Raw genomic sequence first — 18,581 nt, 5'->3', positions numbered from 1 at the left:
GTGTATGAGGAGGTGTTAGAAGAGAACTCACTGGGTTTCTTCATCCTCAGGAGAACAGGAATGCATTCAATTAATTGAAGTTGTTGGATATCTGAAACCTTTTGAATTTCAGCACATATATTCTGATTAAACATGTTCGTGTGCTTGTTTTAATAAAAACTATTTGGTTTTCTGGCCCTGGAGGTTTGCAGGCCCAGACTAAGCTTGCAGTTTGCTTTGGGGGCCTTCTTTTCCTGCAGCAATAATTGATAAGCATGAAGCAACGAGTTTGGGCCTGCAAATGAAAAAAAAAGATGCATGTTGAGTGGGCTCAGTTTTGATTGTTTGTGTGTTTTGTTACTTTGGATATTGGATGATAAAAGACAGGCTGCAGGCACACCTTGTGCAAGCTTCTGACATTCACATGCAGAGACACACACACACCAGTTAACCACAATAATCCAATGCAAAGCTTAACAGCTGATGGGTGTTAACTTGAATAAATACTTCATTATTATCTTGAAGACTCTACTATAGCACCACGGGACTTGGAGCTACTGTGGAAGCATTGTGGGTACAGTCTAGGTAAACCCTCAGCCAATCACTGCCAGGATGGAAGGTGTGGTAGCCCCCGTGGATTACAGAAGAAACGCAAGTTGGTGAGACGAGGCAGAGCATCTGTTTCGCCTCCGTATGTTGCAGTGCTGTAACGTCGACACAGTCAGTGAGATCTCACCCCGGGCAGACTAGCAGATCTGCTCCTCCAGCCTGCAATCAGCTTTCACAGGCTTATCAGCAAGAGCTCAGTTATGGAGGGAGTTTGAATTTGGGTTTAATTCATCACATAGTGCTAATGAACTGTAGACACACCCGTGTTCCTGTAGGGAAAACAGCTGCTGAGCGTTATTGTCTGAGCGGACTTGTGTTCTGGGATGTAGCATGAGCGCATGAGGGGTCGTGGCTGATAAATCAATCTGATAGAGCAAAAAAGAAGAAGAAAATAAAAATTCACTGGATGGTTTGAACTCCTTCAGGTTTCCTATTTTGAAAAACACCCCAACAATTGCACAAAAAGGCAGAAGTTGACAAGAATTTCCAGGAAATGTTAGGATCTAAAATCCTTAGCACAGCAGACCCACGCAGTCGCTGTTGAAATCTTTTCCCGTTCTTTGCGACATCATGAACTAGGTTCTCTTGTATCCTTGTTGCTTTACAGTCTGAGTAACAGAAACATATGAAAGTAATGGTTTTAATCTAGGATAGTGTCCAAATAGTTAATAACCTAATAAATAATAAATAAATATGCTTATTTATTCCTAATATTGTCACAGTTTGTTGTTGTCAGCACAGTAGACATCCAACACGACCGTCTCCAGACAGCTGACAACAAGCTAGCAAAATAACAACAGCTTGTTAGAAGCTAACGTTATACCAGCTAATGTCTGGCTTGAGTATCCTAAAAATCAGACTATGCTTCTGATAACCAGCTTCATTGTATTCTGATTATATTGATTATATTATATATTCAGGATATCCTCAACAACTCACCGCAGTATAGCTAACATCAGTCAGCCAGTTTTACAGCCTCCTCCAGAGTAGATAGACATAAAGACCCAGAGTAGAGGTAAATAGCAGACTGACAGCCTACACTCACTACAGATGAACGGCTGGAAAAGTTGTTTGTCCCACAGCGGCCACCATAGCTAGGATTGTCCATTTGAAACGTGGGGGGTTGGGATGTGATGTAACAATCTACTGACATCTGGTGGTGACATTTTACACACTGTACCTTTAAAGGTAACTGTAACCCCATCAAACTCATTTTTGGCAATAGCTCAGTATTCCCCCTATTCCACAAGTACCCACCCGGAGTGGTTTTTGTCGTTTTGCCTAATCAGCTAATATGCGTGGGGTCATTATAGCAACGAGGCATTTGAATGTGACAAGAAAGCCACAACAAAGGTCAATGTCGAGACGATGGTATACCTGCTGCCCGACGTCTGGCTTTTTGTCACACTCAGCGACCACGGTGTTTTTTTGCCTCGTTGTTGGTTTTTAAACATGCTGGTTTTGATTTTCGAGAAGGAGACACTCTCATGAGCCAACTGGTGACATGGAGTCTGCTGACGTCACGATTTTGGATAGCCTCGGATCGCTTGGAACTCCAACTGAGTAGGTACTAAAAAAGTACTTCTAACAGGCACTACCACCTAGTAAAAAAACCCTAAAAACTGAGTCAAACCAGCCTAACCACATTAGGTACTGGTGGACAAGGACTATATGTGTTAGTAATACTTTATATCAATGAGCTCAAAGCTTTGCTTCACTGGGACACGATAAACAATTTTCTGGTTATTATTAAACAGCATAGCAGATGATGAGATTTCACGCCCTATGCCGATATGTTTGAGTGAGAACCTTGAAACTGGATTGATGTGTACTCCCCTGGTCCCAAAACAATAAGGACATTATGGATAACTTTCTACATTAGCATCAAATCTGTATAATTTAGGGTTGAAATGATTTGCAAATGATTGTACAGAATGTCTGAACCTTTGGAGATATTCATGTGCCAAGCCAAAGGATCTAGTGCGTCTTTCTAACTCCTATAAATCTTTTCAAAGTTAGTACATATAGCAAGCAGGTTTCAGCAGACATGGTTTCAAGTCTGCAACCTGACTGATCTCCAAAGGTTCCCAAAAGCAAGGCTAATTTGAGCTTTGACACAGCAGGAAACCCCATATTCTGGAGCAAAAACAAAACAGAATTAAAATCAGTTTTATAAACTGCAACCAAAGTATTGTTTTGGGTGGAGGTGTAGAGAAGGGAAACGGGGCATTAACAGACAGCAGACTGGTGTGATGGAGCTGGGGCTGTTTGGAGCTGCTGGAGACATCAGCGCTGATTACAATGAAGACAAGAAAACGTCGCCTCTGGTAGACTCTGGGGATAACAAGCTGCTTACTTTGCTCCACGCGCTGCTACAGTTTTCTGTCTGAATTCTTTGTTATGTGGAGCAACCCTCAAGCTGTGACACGTTCGAGTCGGTGCCAGGGCTCACGCCATGAAATGTGCCATCTCCAAAACGGCAGGAGTTTACAGCGGTGAACAAGAGCTAAATAATAAAAAAAAAAAACTATACCCAGGGAAGCTTTTATTTTTTTAAAAGTCACACACCCACACACACCACTGATTAAACTGGGAACAGAATGCTTTAAGTTGTGACAAGGCCACATTATCAAAGATCCATAGATGCAAACATACAGGAACTGGAAAATGGGTCAAATGGACCCTGAGAGAGAACAAGAGCATGTTAGCAAAACCACAGACAGCTCCAGAGCCACTCAACAATATGTCTTTCTTCTCTGCCCTCTCCACACGAGATGGAGATGAGAGAAAGGGTGGTGGTGAAAGAGGGAGAGAGATGGAACGAGAGATTGGCGCTAAAGAGGTGTAAAAGCCCCAGAGAGCGGCTGAGGTTCCAGCTCATCTGCATTTCTAATGAAGAGGGATCGGTGTGATGAGGAGAAATTAAGAGAAAGGGATGGAGAAGTGGTTAAAACAGCAGCAGCAGAGAGAGATGGTGACAAATAGAGGAAACGTACAAACAGATGAATCCCATACGGCTAACAAGGCGATTGGAGACGCACAAAGAACAACATGGAGGGAAGAGGGAGAGATATAGCCGTGGTCTAATGTTGAATTATAAAACATTTATTCTGCTAGAAGTTTTTAAAGTTGCCTTTTTGTTTTTTTAAACCATGTTTTTGGGAGCACAGAAAAATCTGATTGATGGCTTGCCCACAGACGGAAAAGAAAACTAAATTGGCCCACATTTGTCACAAAGCTCGTAGCGGGAACGCTGATCACGACCACATCAGATCCTCTGGAAAGAATTCAGCAGCCATTTAAAAGAAAGAGGGTAAATGTGGGCCAGCCAGGGACAACTGCAGGAAGTGTTGGCTTATTCATACACAATAAATCAACTCCAGCATGCAGCAACAGACGATACAAACACTGAAATGTGAGTAGCTTTAGGAAGAGGCACTCGCTGAGCAAGAAGGTGGTTCTCAGTTGGGTTACTCATCCAGTTCTGTACTAAAGTCTCTGGTCAAGCAGCCAGACTTTGTTGTTATTATTGAAAAATGATCTTGAGCAATAGTTTCTGAGGCTTTTCTGAAGGTTTTCTTGGAAACTGGCTGATTTTTCACTCATTTTCAATGCAGTCCCTCTATCCGACCCTTTTCAGAAGCGCTGCCAATGCAGTGAACGCAAACTTGGATAGAAAAACACACATTCGAACACCATCAGTCATGGATTGGCCTCCACAGAGCCTGGACCTCGACATTATTGGAGCAGTGTGGGATCATGTTGGCAGAGAACAGAACAAAAGGCACAAACATCCAAAGAGCTTTGAATGTCCCTCAAGAAGCCAGGAGAACTATTCTTGAAGACTACTTAAATAAAGCTGCCGGAGAGAGTTCAGACTGCAGAAGAATAAAGGCGGTCACACCAAATATTGACCGTTTGTGCCTTACATACTGTATTTCCATGTACGTTTATATATTTCAACAAATTCCTCCACCCATTTCCTTGGCAAAACATACAAGTATATATCATAAACATAATCTATATCCATATACCATAAGAAGAAGGGCACAAAACTTTTGCACAGTACCATATTTATGAATTAATAGCTTGTAATGGCAAACTCACTTCTTCACTTCTTAGATGAATATTTCATTGAATGGTGGGAAACGGGGGACTGTAACTGACGACATCCAAATGATGGTCGATTTTCCATTTGACAGACTGAGTCACTGTAGTGTCGTTTACAGGTGAGCCGCTCATGCTCTGCTTTTGTCTGAGTTTCAGACACACAGAAACAATTTTGCCAGTATACACCCAACACTGCATCTGATTGGCAGTGACTCAGACTTTTTCTTCTCTTTTTTGTCCAGCCAGTGACAGAAAATGTATCCAATGCCGATGTGCCAAAACCGTAGGTTTAATGGCCACTTAAGACTGCTTCCAACAAATAGCTGATCGTCCAGACTCCCATGTTAAAATGCCATTTTTCCAGCATTAAAAACCGTTTTGGCTCCAATGGATAGTTTCCCCCCCCTTCGTAAACAACTTTAGTTGGGGTTAAACCTTAAAATAGTCATGATAGTCATGTCTGTGCTCATAAAAAGTGAGTGAAGACAAGGGTAGTCTAGGTGACAGACTGGAACTGACCAATACCGAAATCATCCTCATGAAACACCACACAATAAAATGAGACCATACAGAAACAACTGTCAGAATGAATACATCTTACAAATCTGTTTATTAAAAAACATCATCATGAGTCATCATACTAATTGCAATAAAATGACAAAATAAAAAGACACTGGGGAGGTCTTGCAGTGATGTAATCACATGATCAGGGATGTGTACTGATGCTACTTTTCTTGTTTAGGTCTTGTTTACTGGCACAGAGCGATACTGTTTACCTGTGAATGTGTAGGTGTGTGTATGTTAATGATAGTGGAAGAACCTGTTCTGAATACTGCACCAGTATAATCATGGAGAGGATTTAAGGAACCACACTGGAAGTTTCTGAAATAACCAGCCTCCTTAAGCCAAGCCAAAACACTCAGCAGTGTTTTTCTAATTCCGGGAAGATGTATGTGGAAATGATGCAGACCACTGGTTTCGGTTTCAGTTAATAGAAAAAATGGGATATGAAAACATTAACTCAGAAACACGGTGATGGGCATCTGTTTATTGTGACTGGATAATGGCTCCGCACTGGCTGCCTGAGTTAACAGTGCTTTAGTTCTGATTAAGAGTGAATAATAGAAGTTTAGCTTTCTGGGAGCTGTGACCCGACTACAGCCTCATATTGCTCGTAAAGTTGCTTAAAACTCTCTTTAAAACACATCAAACAAAGCCTGATTCAACCCCAGCCAGTTCAGGAGAAAACTGGCTGGCACATCATGCTAAAAACCCAACAGGCCCACTTGGATCCTGCTGGGTTCGGACACAAACTTCCTCATTTTCTGTGTGTGTGGTTGCTTCAAGTATGTGTGTGTTCGCACAGCAGTCGACACGACACACCCGTCATTGCAAGTTCATTCACTTGCGATAAAAACTCCACAGAGACTAAACAGATGTCAGCTGATGCGAGTTGGACACAGCTAACTTTGCCAGTTGGCCGATTATTGCAGGTTTCTTTCTGTTGTTGTCCTATGGAAATACATTTTAGAGTTTAGAGTTTAGAATCAAGCAGGTGCAAGGAAAACAGCAGAACCTAAACATATCAAAGGAAAAATAATGCACGCGTTGGTTGTTGACACGTCTTGAACAACTGGAAGTTTACTGGTCAGTTTTTTAGCTACACTGTAGCTTGTTCATGGTGTGTAAAGGAACCACAAACAGCGTAAAACATGGATGTAGCCGTTAGCTGTCCGTTTGGAAAAAGTGCCTTAAACCTGCATTCTATCTGAAGGCCACCAGATGGCGATAGATGTAGCTGCAAAATTGATTAATTAAAATTTAAAAATTATATTTTGTAACTTCTGGTCATGCTGTGTTTCATGGAACATTATCTGTGGAATGAACCACACGTCTCTTAGCTAATATGTTGCCACTCCCAAGCTGTTAGCCAATAAGGGTACAGGTTCACAGTTGGCCCCACCCTTCTTTGTCGCAACTATTTTTTTTGCAGTTTATTTATTTATTTTTTTTGCAATGAACACAGCAACAGTGGAAATGCTCATCTCAAGGCTTCAAAATGGGATTCCAGAAACCAGTGGATGACATAGTAGCTACGTCCATCTTTTATATTGTTTATGAGGAGAACTGCTATCCTAGCTAAACCAAAAGTGACATAAAATGCTTAGCAACAATATCAGAGTCTCATTTATGTTGGTTATGCACAATGGTTGGAAATGTTAAATATAGAGGGAAGAGTAAGTTCTTTCAGAGCAAACTGCTTCACTTCTGAACAAGCTAGGCTAGCATTTCCCCTCCTTTAGCTTTTACGCTAAGCTAACCAAGCTAAGCACATTTCCCAAGTTATTCGACTATTCCTTTTATACCCAAAGCTAAGAAACATGCATCACTTTATTGAAAACTTCAAACCATGGAAGAAACCAAGTTCCTTACATCACCCAAACTATTTTTTTCATTTTGTTCACAGTACGAACAAACTGGAGTCTGCCATAGCGAGGTGACAGCTAGCTTTTCAGATCTAGATGTAGGAAGCTTTGATGTGATCAAAATGTAACCGTGGGGGAGAAAAAAAAACGCCTTGTGTTACTCATGAATGACATCATACTGTTATTACAAAACAGTACATGCAACTCTTTGTCTCACACACTGTAGCACGGCACTCACAGTGTACGAAACACACACAAGACCCGGGCAAAAATAACAGCTGGATACATTTTTGAATATTTATAAAAGAAGAGTGCTTGCTGTTGCCGCTTTGAGCAGCAGTTCAAGTGTTGATGTGGCAATACGAACCAAGCACGCCTCCATTAGTTCAAAATATTGGCACCATGTACAGTATATCTCACACACAAACACACTGCATATCTCTGTGTAAAGCTTAAAAATGTCTCATTTTTTTTAAAATCTCTGAATTTTCAAAAAACTAGAGTTGAGAATAAAGGTAAATATAGTCCAGGTGTTAAGGTGGGAATACTTTGGGGTGGTAGCGCAATGCCAGAACACCTTCAGCAGATGTTTCCCATGTGACTTAAGTAGGGATATATTATGTCTTTTAACCTTGTGCAGATTCATATTAAGTAATGGCACTCCAGTCTCGCCAACCCCAAAGAACCCATGAATTTTACGTGCTTCCCCAAAAAGAGATTATAGTGGGATTCACTGGTACGTTGCTTACTGGTTGCCTTGGCATCAGGATAAGTAAAAAAAAAGAAAACCTAAAAAAGCATTTAGTCAGGCCTGAGCACTTCATTTGTTATCCCTAGTGGTTATAGAGGCAGCAGATCTGTTTACTGATCCCTTATTCCCAAGTGGCAGTGATGTCTCAGAAGTCTCCTGTTCCTCGGATATTAAGCTCTGGATCCCTCAGAGCTTCTTGTACGGCGGTGGTGTCGGCAGGGCACAAATTTATCTGCATAAAATTCTCTAGAAGTGCCACAAGATTTCTTCATAGAAACAGAAGTCTGAAAGGCTATTTTTTCCCATTGGTGAGCGTGAAAGTCCCCTGCTCCTACACTGCAGAGTTGAAAAAACACAACAGTCCTGAGCACCTTTTAAAGCACTGCGAAAATGCGTTTTAATCCCAACGCCCGTCGCCCGGGAACAACTGGGTGTCCCAGAAATCGTCTGTGGGCGTGTGTCTGTTATGCGTGTGGTGCTTCCTGTGAGCGCTGCAGTGTGAGGGCGCGGGGGAAAGTGTTTGTCAGTCCATCTCCAGGTCCATGAGTTTGTTGCGTGAGCGTGGAAGGTGTGCGGTGTTGCGGCAGCAGCACTGGGCGCAAACCAGACCCAGGACCAGAGAGAAGAGGCCGACACCTGGAAAAACCAGAACAGGCACCATGTTACCAACACCAATAAAACCATTCCAATCCAATGATTCTTAATGCTACCATTTCTATCGATGAATTTAATACTAATTAATTTAAAACAATAAAAGCTAATAACTTTAGCAACCTTCTAAAAACAGTGTCTTTAATGTTTTGGCCCTGTTCAGTGGCTAATATTAGCCTTCACACACTTCAAATTTACAGAACAATAAGGTACTTTTGGTTGCTCCTTTATTTCACAAGGTACTGACTGATTTGCTACACATTTTATACCCTTTTTAAGTCCTTCCGGACACAGACTTCCCATTTTATCCAGGATTGAGTTTGGCCATTGAACAGGGACCTTTTGCATGCAAGCTGAATGCGATAACCGCTAAACCACAGCCCTGTACAAATCTGACAAAAGAATTTCTTGGTCAGTGCTGGGAAAAGGGACCGACTTCCGGAGGTAGAGAGCACATGACAGATAGCTTTAACTCTGATTAAGGTCTCATTACTCCAATCTTCTCTTGTCTGTTTAAGGCACTGGTTCAAGCGCCTAAAAGTTGACATGCAGGGATTCCCTCGTCTCCAGCTCATGTGGCACCGGGAAGACTACGGCTAAGTCAGGACTATAATCACTTCTGTGGCAATGCTGCTGCTAGCATTGCTGCAACAATCACTAATAAAAACACAGATTTTTATGTGAAGAGCAAACACAAAAGCCCATCCTTGCTTTCCAAAATCCCCATCAGTGCTAATTAAGGCAAATTAAATTGTACTCTACTGACTATTTTGATTAAACTCTTGTCCGCAGTGCACGGACAACGCCAGCTATCAGAAATGTGTCCTAAATAGAGACGAACACCGTCAGCAAGCGAAGTGCAGTGCAGCACAAAAGAAAACACAAAAGAGAGTCTGTCGGCCAGCACTTTTAGCAAGGACGCCCTCGCTGACAGCAAGCATCAGTGAGCCGAGCTTTTCTCACTTTCCAGAGACATTTTTCTGCTGCGCGTGGCTAAATTTAACATTTTCTTCATGCTAAGTCATCATTTTAGTTAGCTCTCTTTCAGAATCAGACAACAACAGCTTGTCATTCAGCACTGCAACAGCAACACAACTTTCATAAATGTCTACAAACAATCCTATACACATAACACAAGAGGACGCTTTATAGAACAGTACAGGAGAACAAAGAAACCAGAAAGCTGTGATGTACTGTTTAGGTGCACAGCTGTCAAAGTCGAAGAAATACCGAATTGCACTCAGGAGTTTTTCCTCGTTTTCTGGCATAAACATACTGTCACAACAGTGGTTACTCATACTCAACACAAGCAAAGTGTAGAAGTAACTCCCATGGGCTAAAAGGCCAGGCTTTAGACTGGTCTAAACACCATTTCAGACATTTTTTTCTACTTTTGGCTCTCAATGATATCATAGAGAGTGGCCTTCTGTTTGCAAAGGGTAGCCAATCAGAAGAAGGTTATCTTAAAAGAAGGCCAAATGTCACTAAAACACCTTGCTTTAGACAGGATGAATTGAGGCGCTGCACCAGGGCTCGGTATAAAATACATGAGGATTATTTTCTACTGTGAATCAAAGCTTCTCTGCTTGAGTCACAAATTAAAAAAACGTTTCCAGTGCTACGCCTCAGCTTTCTAGAAGATGTAGTGACCTCACAGGTCTTGAGATCATCTTGAGGTCAAGGTCACTGGGACTCAAACTCGTCCGAGCCTTTTAAGAGATGCATCTATGGTATCAATTTGAATATCCTACGTCGCCTCATTCTCGAATTATCGCACAAACTTGGGTGTCCACGTTGCCTGTGACCTGACAACAATACCCCATCAGCCTTTTGCGGCCGAGGGGTAAAAAGTACAAGCTCACTTAGAGGACTTGGAGATAATCAGGCATTACTGTGGAAAAATGAATCCATAATTAAATCTTAAATCCCTAAAAATATGTCATCTAGATGAAAGAAAAGGATATAGACAATTAAAGATTGCCTAAAGCAAAGTCTCTGAAGTACAACAAACATATAATGACTATATTACCCAGTGAGGCCGATGCACCATATAAGAGAGGTAACTTTAGGGAGTCCCAAACTGCAGACGGAGAGAGGAAACAAGAGAATTGGTGTTACGTATAACAAAATAATGCACATATATCACAGACTTTTATGTTTCAATGTGTAACTGCGTGTCTTTTGCACCACACCTGCAAATTTGACAGCGAGGAAGACTTTGGATGATGTCAGCTCTTGAGCTTCTGTCCAGGCTCCCGTTGAGGCCGACAGGTACCAGGGAGTGACGGAGCAGAAATACTCCCCGCTGTCACTGGAAACCACAGAGGAAGTTGTGATGACGGTCATGGTGTTTGTGCGAGTCTCAGCCAAAAAGGGATTAAACAGACAAATCATTCGTTTGCACCTCACCTGTCCTGAGTGCCAAATATGTTGAGCAGGTAGGTGTGTGTGTCTTTGCGCTCTATTGTAACGTCGCTGGATGAATTGCGGTTGATTTTTCTCACAACGCCAAAGCGGTCAACGCTGGCCACCTGGACCGAAGCGGGTCCGCCGCGCAGCCGGGTGAAAAACCATTTCACCTCGTACGCCAGGTCGTCTGAGAGACACACAGAGACAAGTTTAAGTGAAGCTGTGATGGACTTTTAAGATGTTTAGAGTGGTGATGATTTTAACTAATAGACATCATTATATACGTTTTTTAGTATCTAAATCGTCTTGATGCAGTCTTAATCATCCAAGTAAATCCCAAAAGGTTGATTCTGTTCATCTGGACGCAGCGTTTTCAGAAAAAGCTGCGTCCAGATGAACAGAATCAACCTTTTGGAATTGTAAATAGTTGAAGATACAAAATACAAACTTAAGGATAAAACCAGGTTCAAAGAGCTTCATTTTCTGGCATATTAGATCCAAAAGTTCTGTGCATTAGATTCAACCCCCCCACCTGTGTGTAAATATATTAAAAATACAGACAGAAGAAAATATACAAATTAGATATTAACTAATCATTCATACATATATTATGAATGTGCAGTGCATCCATTGGACATACATATATATGTCCAATGGGAAATTAATAGTCAAATAAAAACAAAATGTGTTTTTTAACCATTTTATTTCCATGAAACTTGAAGGAGATAATGTGGAAATAAATATGCTTTTGCATGTAGTTTCTGACATTCAATAACTGCACTATTGGCTCAGTGTTGAAGCTCTGAACACCTTTAAAACCACTTTTTAAAACCTATGCTGAAATTTGTGTAACTCGTTTGGTCTGTTTAGACACAGCTGGACTGCCAAACAAGGCTAAACCCACTATGGACACAGTGTTACGGCCCTAGCAGGGCCTCCTCCTGAAGGTGCCTGTGTGGGCGTGTCCCACCACCTCTTCTGCCTGAGGTGCCACCTTTTCCTTTTGTGCAGCTGACTCTCGTCAGTAATCAAGGAGATTTAAGCCCAGGGAAAGCTGAGCTCTGGGCCAGAGAGCCATTAGTGTGTTTGCAGCTAGTGAGCTGCTCTCTTTCTTTTTGACTTACTTTTTACTTTATTGACCACCGCTTGAGTTGTGTTTGTTTTGCTTAAAGTTGAGCTACTTTAATAAAACTATTTAATTTAACCCTTTTGCCTCCTTGACTCCTTTTCCTGACCCGGACACTTTTTGTTACTTCCCCCCTCATCGCCTGGACCCTTTTAGGGGAACGTAACACACAGTTTGTACAACCTGAACACAGATCAGTATTATACAGGTTTTCTTTGGTGCTAATGTTTCAGTGAGTACTTCCATTCAATACAAAACTGAGCGTTTCTTTAACAATATCTGCACGTCGTGTTAACGTGCTTACACCAACCAATCCCATCGTCTCTCAAATACCTTCAACCTCAACCTTACAAACTACAAAAGACAGCTCAAAAGGCAAAATACTGAATGTGCCAGTTAATAAAGAACATTAGAAGCGCCATTAAAAGATAGCGTTACTGCAGCGATGTGACATATTTGAAGCCAGTAAGAGATCAAGCGTAAACCAACGAGCTGTTTAGGAGAACAAAGTCGCTTTATTTGACAGAAGAGTTTGAGAAGACACGACAGCTGAAGTGTGTGTTACTGCCGCTGATCACGACACCCCAGCTCAGTTTTAAGTATTTCTTTAAGTCACTAACACTGGCTAACATCGACTTTAACCAGCCTAACACTTACAGAGAAGCGCTACTGTACCGACTTCATTGTAGAAACGGAGTGTTTTTTGAGGTCCAGCGCAGCCCTAATTTCACTACGATAACAAACAGAAGAGAGGAGGAAATCTAGAAAGCAGAATAAATCCATTATCACCACATTATAAACGCCGGCATTCCTTTTCCCACATTAAGATAAAAAGACAGGGAGACGGACACGCATCATGAAAGGGCGACAGCGATGACAAAAGAAATAAAAACGGGGACGAGAGTTTGATAGAATTCGTGATAATAGATGCAATCTTTGGAAAAGGGGGCGAGCGAGCTAATTATTTCAGAGAGAGCGAGAGAGGGAGAGGGGGAGAGAAGGGGAGAGAGAGCGAGCGTGAGAGACAGAAGCACAAACTAGTCATTAGTCTGTCAGAGAGAGAGAGAGAGCGAGACTATTAGCACTCTACCTCCCACACACACACACACACACACACACACACACACACACACTGAAGCACAATAAAAACCCCATGGAGTCTTAGTCATCCTCTGTCATTTAGGAGACAAATAGAGGATATAGATGAAAAAATAAAAGGAACATTTGCAGGGTAAAAAAAAGAAAAAAGAAAGAAAAAGATAAATGATGATGAAAAACAATTATGAAAAAAAGAGTGAAAGAAACAGACATGGGGAGGAAGAAAGAGGTGGAGAGAATGGATGGAGCGAATATAATGAAGAGAAAAAAAACCGAGAAGAGGAGTGAACTCAGCCAGAGCAGAGAAATGAATCACATCTCAATCCTCTCTCCCTCTCTTCCCTAATGGCTTTAATATTCAAGTGCTACATCATTAAAAATCAGTAGTAGCGTGAGCAGCAGCGGCGATAGTAATAACACCGACCTTGGTTTCAAGTTTAGTGCCCCCAGGTCTCAATATTGGTCATCACCTGAAAACTGTTTGCACTCCTGTGTGTGACACTAGGCTGAAATTTCATTAAGTTTCGCTGTAGATAGTCAAGGTTTTGTGTGACTGAACGCCACACCGGAAGACGACCAGAGAGACCCCCAAAAAGTACAGTATGTACAGTACAGCAAGACCAGAACATTTCAAAAATAATCTCGATTTAGCCGGAAATCTCATCACCCCTTCCAATAAACCACTTTTTGAAATTAACCTCCTAGGACCTGGCGTCCACATATGTGGACGTCACATTTTGGGTTATTTAGACCAAAATACTCAATTTTAAACGAATATCCTCATATGTGGCTCTGATTTTTCATAAAAAGAAAAATAAGGTAAAAATAAAAATCTGGTAATTCTTTGTTTTTACATTCATCAGGCCCCAATCAGCCCAAATACCAAAGAGAAATTAAAAATGCATGCCGTGGAAGAGTTAGGGTCTTAGGAGGTTAAAGCAGCATTCAAAGACGAGCCCTAAAGCGTGTACCTTTTTCTTTCGAAGTTTTAGCTCCACTGACGTCAAAATGTCACCTTATTCCACACGTAGTCAGACTGATGTAAAGTTTTTGAGGCAAATGCTGCTGTTTATATTTTCATTAAAACATTTCTGACCATGTTCTGAAGAGTCGTCTGTGCGGAAGAGACTAAAACCTGGATTCTTACTAATAACCATCAAGGTCAGACAGTGCGATGCACAGGGAAACATCTCAGACTCTACAGACCTCAGTATGTTAAACGACAAAGATGTTGACGATACAATTAGAAGAAAGCTGAAAAAGTATGTGTTTGTTAAAATGTAACAAAGCGTAGCAACCTACGGAAACCATTCTTTAGATAGAAACGTGGAGATGCTTGGACATAATACACCAACACCTCATACCAACTGTCGGGCACGGTGGTGGAGGCGCGATGGTTTGGGCTTGTTCTGCACACCCTGCAGTCATTGTGTCGACCATGATTTCCTCTATATATCAAAGTAGTCTACAATCAAATGTGAGGCCACCTGTCTGACAGCTAAAGCTTGGCTTAAACTGATCGTGCAGCAGGTAAATGAAGTCCAGCAACAAATCTACAACAGAATGGCTGAAAAAGTCCAGATCTGAACCCCGATTACATGCTGTGGGAGGACTCACAATCTTTTAAAGCAGAGTGGATCAAAACTCCTTCACCATGATGTGACTGAGAAGGTCACACAGGAAATAAACACTTCATGTTATTGCTGCTAAAGGTGGTTCTACAAACTATTGAATAATGAGGGGCTGGTTCTGTATTAAGTCTTAGTTCTTATTAAATAAATAATAAAGTATAATATGTCATATGTTGTTGTTCATCTGAAGGTGAATTAACCTCATTTCACAGTCCGATTTATAAAACCTTAAAACTGACATAATGTGTACTTTCTTTTTAGCTTTTAGTACTTTCTATTGTATCCAATCGTCCGATGGTCCAATTTAGAAATATTTTTAAGTGTAAGCTGCCTTTATTTGTCAAAACTATATTGATTTATCGACATAAACCCAATAAAAATGACACTATTATCCATTTGTAAGCGCGTGTTTTTACGCACCGCTGTACAGCTTGATGAGTATCATCATTTTTCTGCCTCCGTATTCTCTGGATTTATTTTATGAACTTACAAATTCTACTTTAAACCTTCTTGAATGGTAACGCAACCACACTAAACATGCAGATTTTATTCATGAGAATTTAAATTTAATGCTGAAATAACAACAGCAGAACTTCAGCAAACTGCACTTTTATTCTGAGGTGCTGCTTTTCCAACAGCACAAGATTAGAAGTCGCAGCGCGCTTCCTCCCCGGCCGTTCTCGCTCCAAAGTCTAAATCAATCACTTCCTGTTAGTGGAGAAGTGGACACACTGGACACTAGGATGTAATTTTGGCAAATCAACTCTACTGCTTCTCATTTAGAGGAGAGGAGCCGCTTTTCTCGTGTGCAGAGCCTGATTTCAGTGGAGTTAGCCACATTTGTACTGGTTAAATTATCGTTATTGTGTAATGTGCAGTTGTTTTATGTAAACAATGTACAATAATGTGCAAATCATTTCTTTACAACTTTCAATTATCAGAAGAATCTTTGATATCAAGGTAAAGAAATCAGTTAAGATTTGGTCATTTTTAAAGAGCTAATGCAACGCTCACATAAAGTCATAAAGCTTCCCTTCACATTGCTCAATCTGACTCAATTGATGGCGGCGATGATGAAGGTGATGATGAAGATGCACTGAGACAGCCTAGTGGGAGGGCACTGATATTTTTGCACAAAGACAAGTAGCCGAGCGCTCCATCCAACCAAAGAGGAGGAAACAGGAGGTGACACGGCGGGTCGACTGACCTCACACACACCAGACACACACATCAGACACACACACACATCAGACACACACACACCCTCCAGACTCACTGACCAGAATCAACTGAAGACTTCAAAGTTCTGACACGGAGACAGGGCCGAGTTACCCTGTAACATCCTCAAGAAAGCTACGTCTCCTCAAAGCTGCTACAGCGCAGATAAAAAAATAATTATAAAATTATAATGTGACAATTTGATCTGCTTGACTGTGAGAACTGGCTGCTGCTCCGTGTGTTTGTGATCTAGGATGGAGAAAAAAAATTGTGCTGATGTTTAACAGGATAAATGATTAATCAAGCAGATTAACAGACGATCAGAATCAGTCCTTCCTCACTTCTGCCCCTCCTATTAAAAAAAGTTAATGACAAAGAGTTACAGCTAATCAAACTTTAAAGACAAGATCACATTTCTTCAAGTTTATACCAGGACACTTTACGATGGTCGTACCCGTTTTGCCCCAATAAAACTTTCACCACTAACAGAAGGGTTGTAACTATTTACGAACAATCACCACCATCACATTAAGTGTTTCAAGCTGTTTTCCCCTCACAAACCTAATGGACCTCGAGGCTTGCCTAAAAGTAAGTCAATACTCCTCCGAGACTCGAGCACAGGCGCGGTGAAATACACCGAGGGCTGCTCCTCCAAACCTGATCCCCATATTAGGTCAGGGATCCCACCAGCACTGCTTCAGTCCAAAACATGGAAAGAGTTCCTGTGCAAGATGAATGATGAGTATGATATGAATGATGGTCTCCTGGGCGGTGGACGCAAAGTGACCTGAAGAATCACGCCCTGAGCTCAGAACTGGTTTAAATGAAGGAAAAGGAGTGAAAGACAAAAGTTCAAATTAAGTTTTCTAGTTGTTTAGAGAGAAAAAAGTGGTCACTCATAATTTATAGAACAGAGGACCCATCATGCTATTTACTGTATAAATAGTGTTAGAGGCGGCGGACTCATCAGGCACCTCTAAATGACTAGTTTCGAGCACTTGTCTTGGATCTTTATGATGTCATCATGGGGTGGATGTAGCTCAGAGCGGAGTGGCAGAGCGGATCAGCCACTAACCAGAAGGTGGGTGGTTCGAGCCCAGGCTGCTCCAGTCTGCATGCCAAATATATCATACTAACCCCATGTTGCTCTCCGATGCATCGGAGTGTGACTGTATGAATGGGTGTGATTGGGTGAATGAATTAGTTGTATAAAGTACAAAAGCGCTATATAAGAACCAGTCCATTTACCATTACCATTTATCAAATGAGCTATAATAATGGGCTAATCTCAGGCACAGGCATATTTCATACAGAGACTTCAGCTTAAAGAGATTAAGAAGGTTTATTTTGCTGTTCCTTTTGTTTCATTATATTCTGCTACAGTGGTAGGTGCTCCTATTAGAAATGTGTGGTTGTTTTTTTAAATGTATCATTATTACTACATGTCAGATACACCAACTTTTAGTTTAACTTTTCAAAAGTGGTAGAATTTGGTTGGGTTACCATTTGATTGCTAATGTTCGTGTAAATTGTGCTATTGTATTGATAAATCCCAGAAATACAGACTGTACACCCCAAGCAGCCACCTTGGTGATGGTATCTTGAAACTCCTATCTAAACACATGGGGGCAGATCCATGTATCACATTCAGAAAACACAACTACAAAAACTACGAAGCTTGGAGCCACCAGACAGCTCTGATAACCAGAACACTGGTGACGCTGTAGCTCATCCAGCCCACGATCCACCGCAGTTCACAGGTTATTATAATGTGCGAAGCACAGAAAAAAAGGTGAGAAGTTTCCCTGTCACCGGTTTGGCTGTTTTGCATAAACTAATGAGAATTAAAATCCACAGAGAACGACAAATATGACCTTGACCACAATATAATCAAGATCCATTAGGTGATCCTTGCATTTCAATAAAAGCTGACCAACACTCCAGGAAGGGTAGTTATTCTCGTGAACAATGGGCAGACAGGATGACAGACGCCTCTCTATAGCGTGACCACGTCAATCCTTTGACCGGATGATCTAAAAAGCGCAAAAACAGCCTGGGGATCTTAAAACAACCCCACCGCCTCAGCAAGTTCATACTAGACTAGACATGTACAAATACGATAATATAACTTAACCCTTTAAGACCTACCATAGAACCAAGTCCACCAGAGCTTATATTATATTTTTACATGTTGTAGAGCCATTTTTGGGACCATTTCAAGTTGATATACATCAATACAACCATTATAGCCCAAAATTTAATAATATGTCTGCATTAAGTGCATAGTAATTACATAAATTGCAAAAAAGTGCAATAAACTACAAAAAAATCTGAAAATCGTTTTGTTTTTTTAACATATATTTCTAGTTAGAGAAATTTAAGAGGCTTATCCCTCAAAACTGTAAATACAAAAAAGTTGCACAAAATAGTTTCCCACCACAGGAAATTTATTTTGAGTGTTTTCATAGTTTTATTTTTGAAATACACCAATTTTTATATACTGGAGGAAAAACGAAAATAAATATTATGATGCAAATTTGCACAAAAACAGCATATGCATCAAAATAAACTAT

At 41.0% G+C, this 18,581-nt stretch overlaps 1 protein-coding gene across 1 annotated transcript in view; it reads right to left on the bottom strand.

Annotated features, from left to right (window-relative positions):
* Positions 1-6,691: 6,691 nt before the first annotated feature.
* The window catches only part of ptgfrnb (prostaglandin F2 receptor inhibitor b), a 99,460-nt gene continuing 87,570 nt past the window's right edge, over positions 6,692-18,581 (bottom strand). The window contains exons 12-15 of the mRNA XM_087836279.1: positions 10,936-11,122; positions 10,719-10,837; positions 10,556-10,606; positions 6,692-8,511 (exon numbers count right to left, since the gene is read on the bottom strand). Coding sequence (XP_087692405.1) covers positions 8,399-8,511; positions 10,556-10,606; positions 10,719-10,837; positions 10,936-11,122 — 470 coding nt within the window. The 3' untranslated portion in view covers positions 6,692-8,398. The remainder of the gene's footprint in view (positions 8,512-10,555; positions 10,607-10,718; positions 10,838-10,935; positions 11,123-18,581) is intronic.

This window comes from Neolamprologus brichardi, chromosome 23 (assembly GCF_056152115.1).
Source record: "Neolamprologus brichardi isolate AB-2024 chromosome 23, ASM5615211v1, whole genome shotgun sequence".
In the NCBI taxonomy this organism is placed as follows: domain Eukaryota; kingdom Metazoa; phylum Chordata; class Actinopteri; order Cichliformes; family Cichlidae; genus Neolamprologus; species Neolamprologus brichardi.
This window is presented reverse-complemented; position numbering and strand designations above follow the sequence as displayed.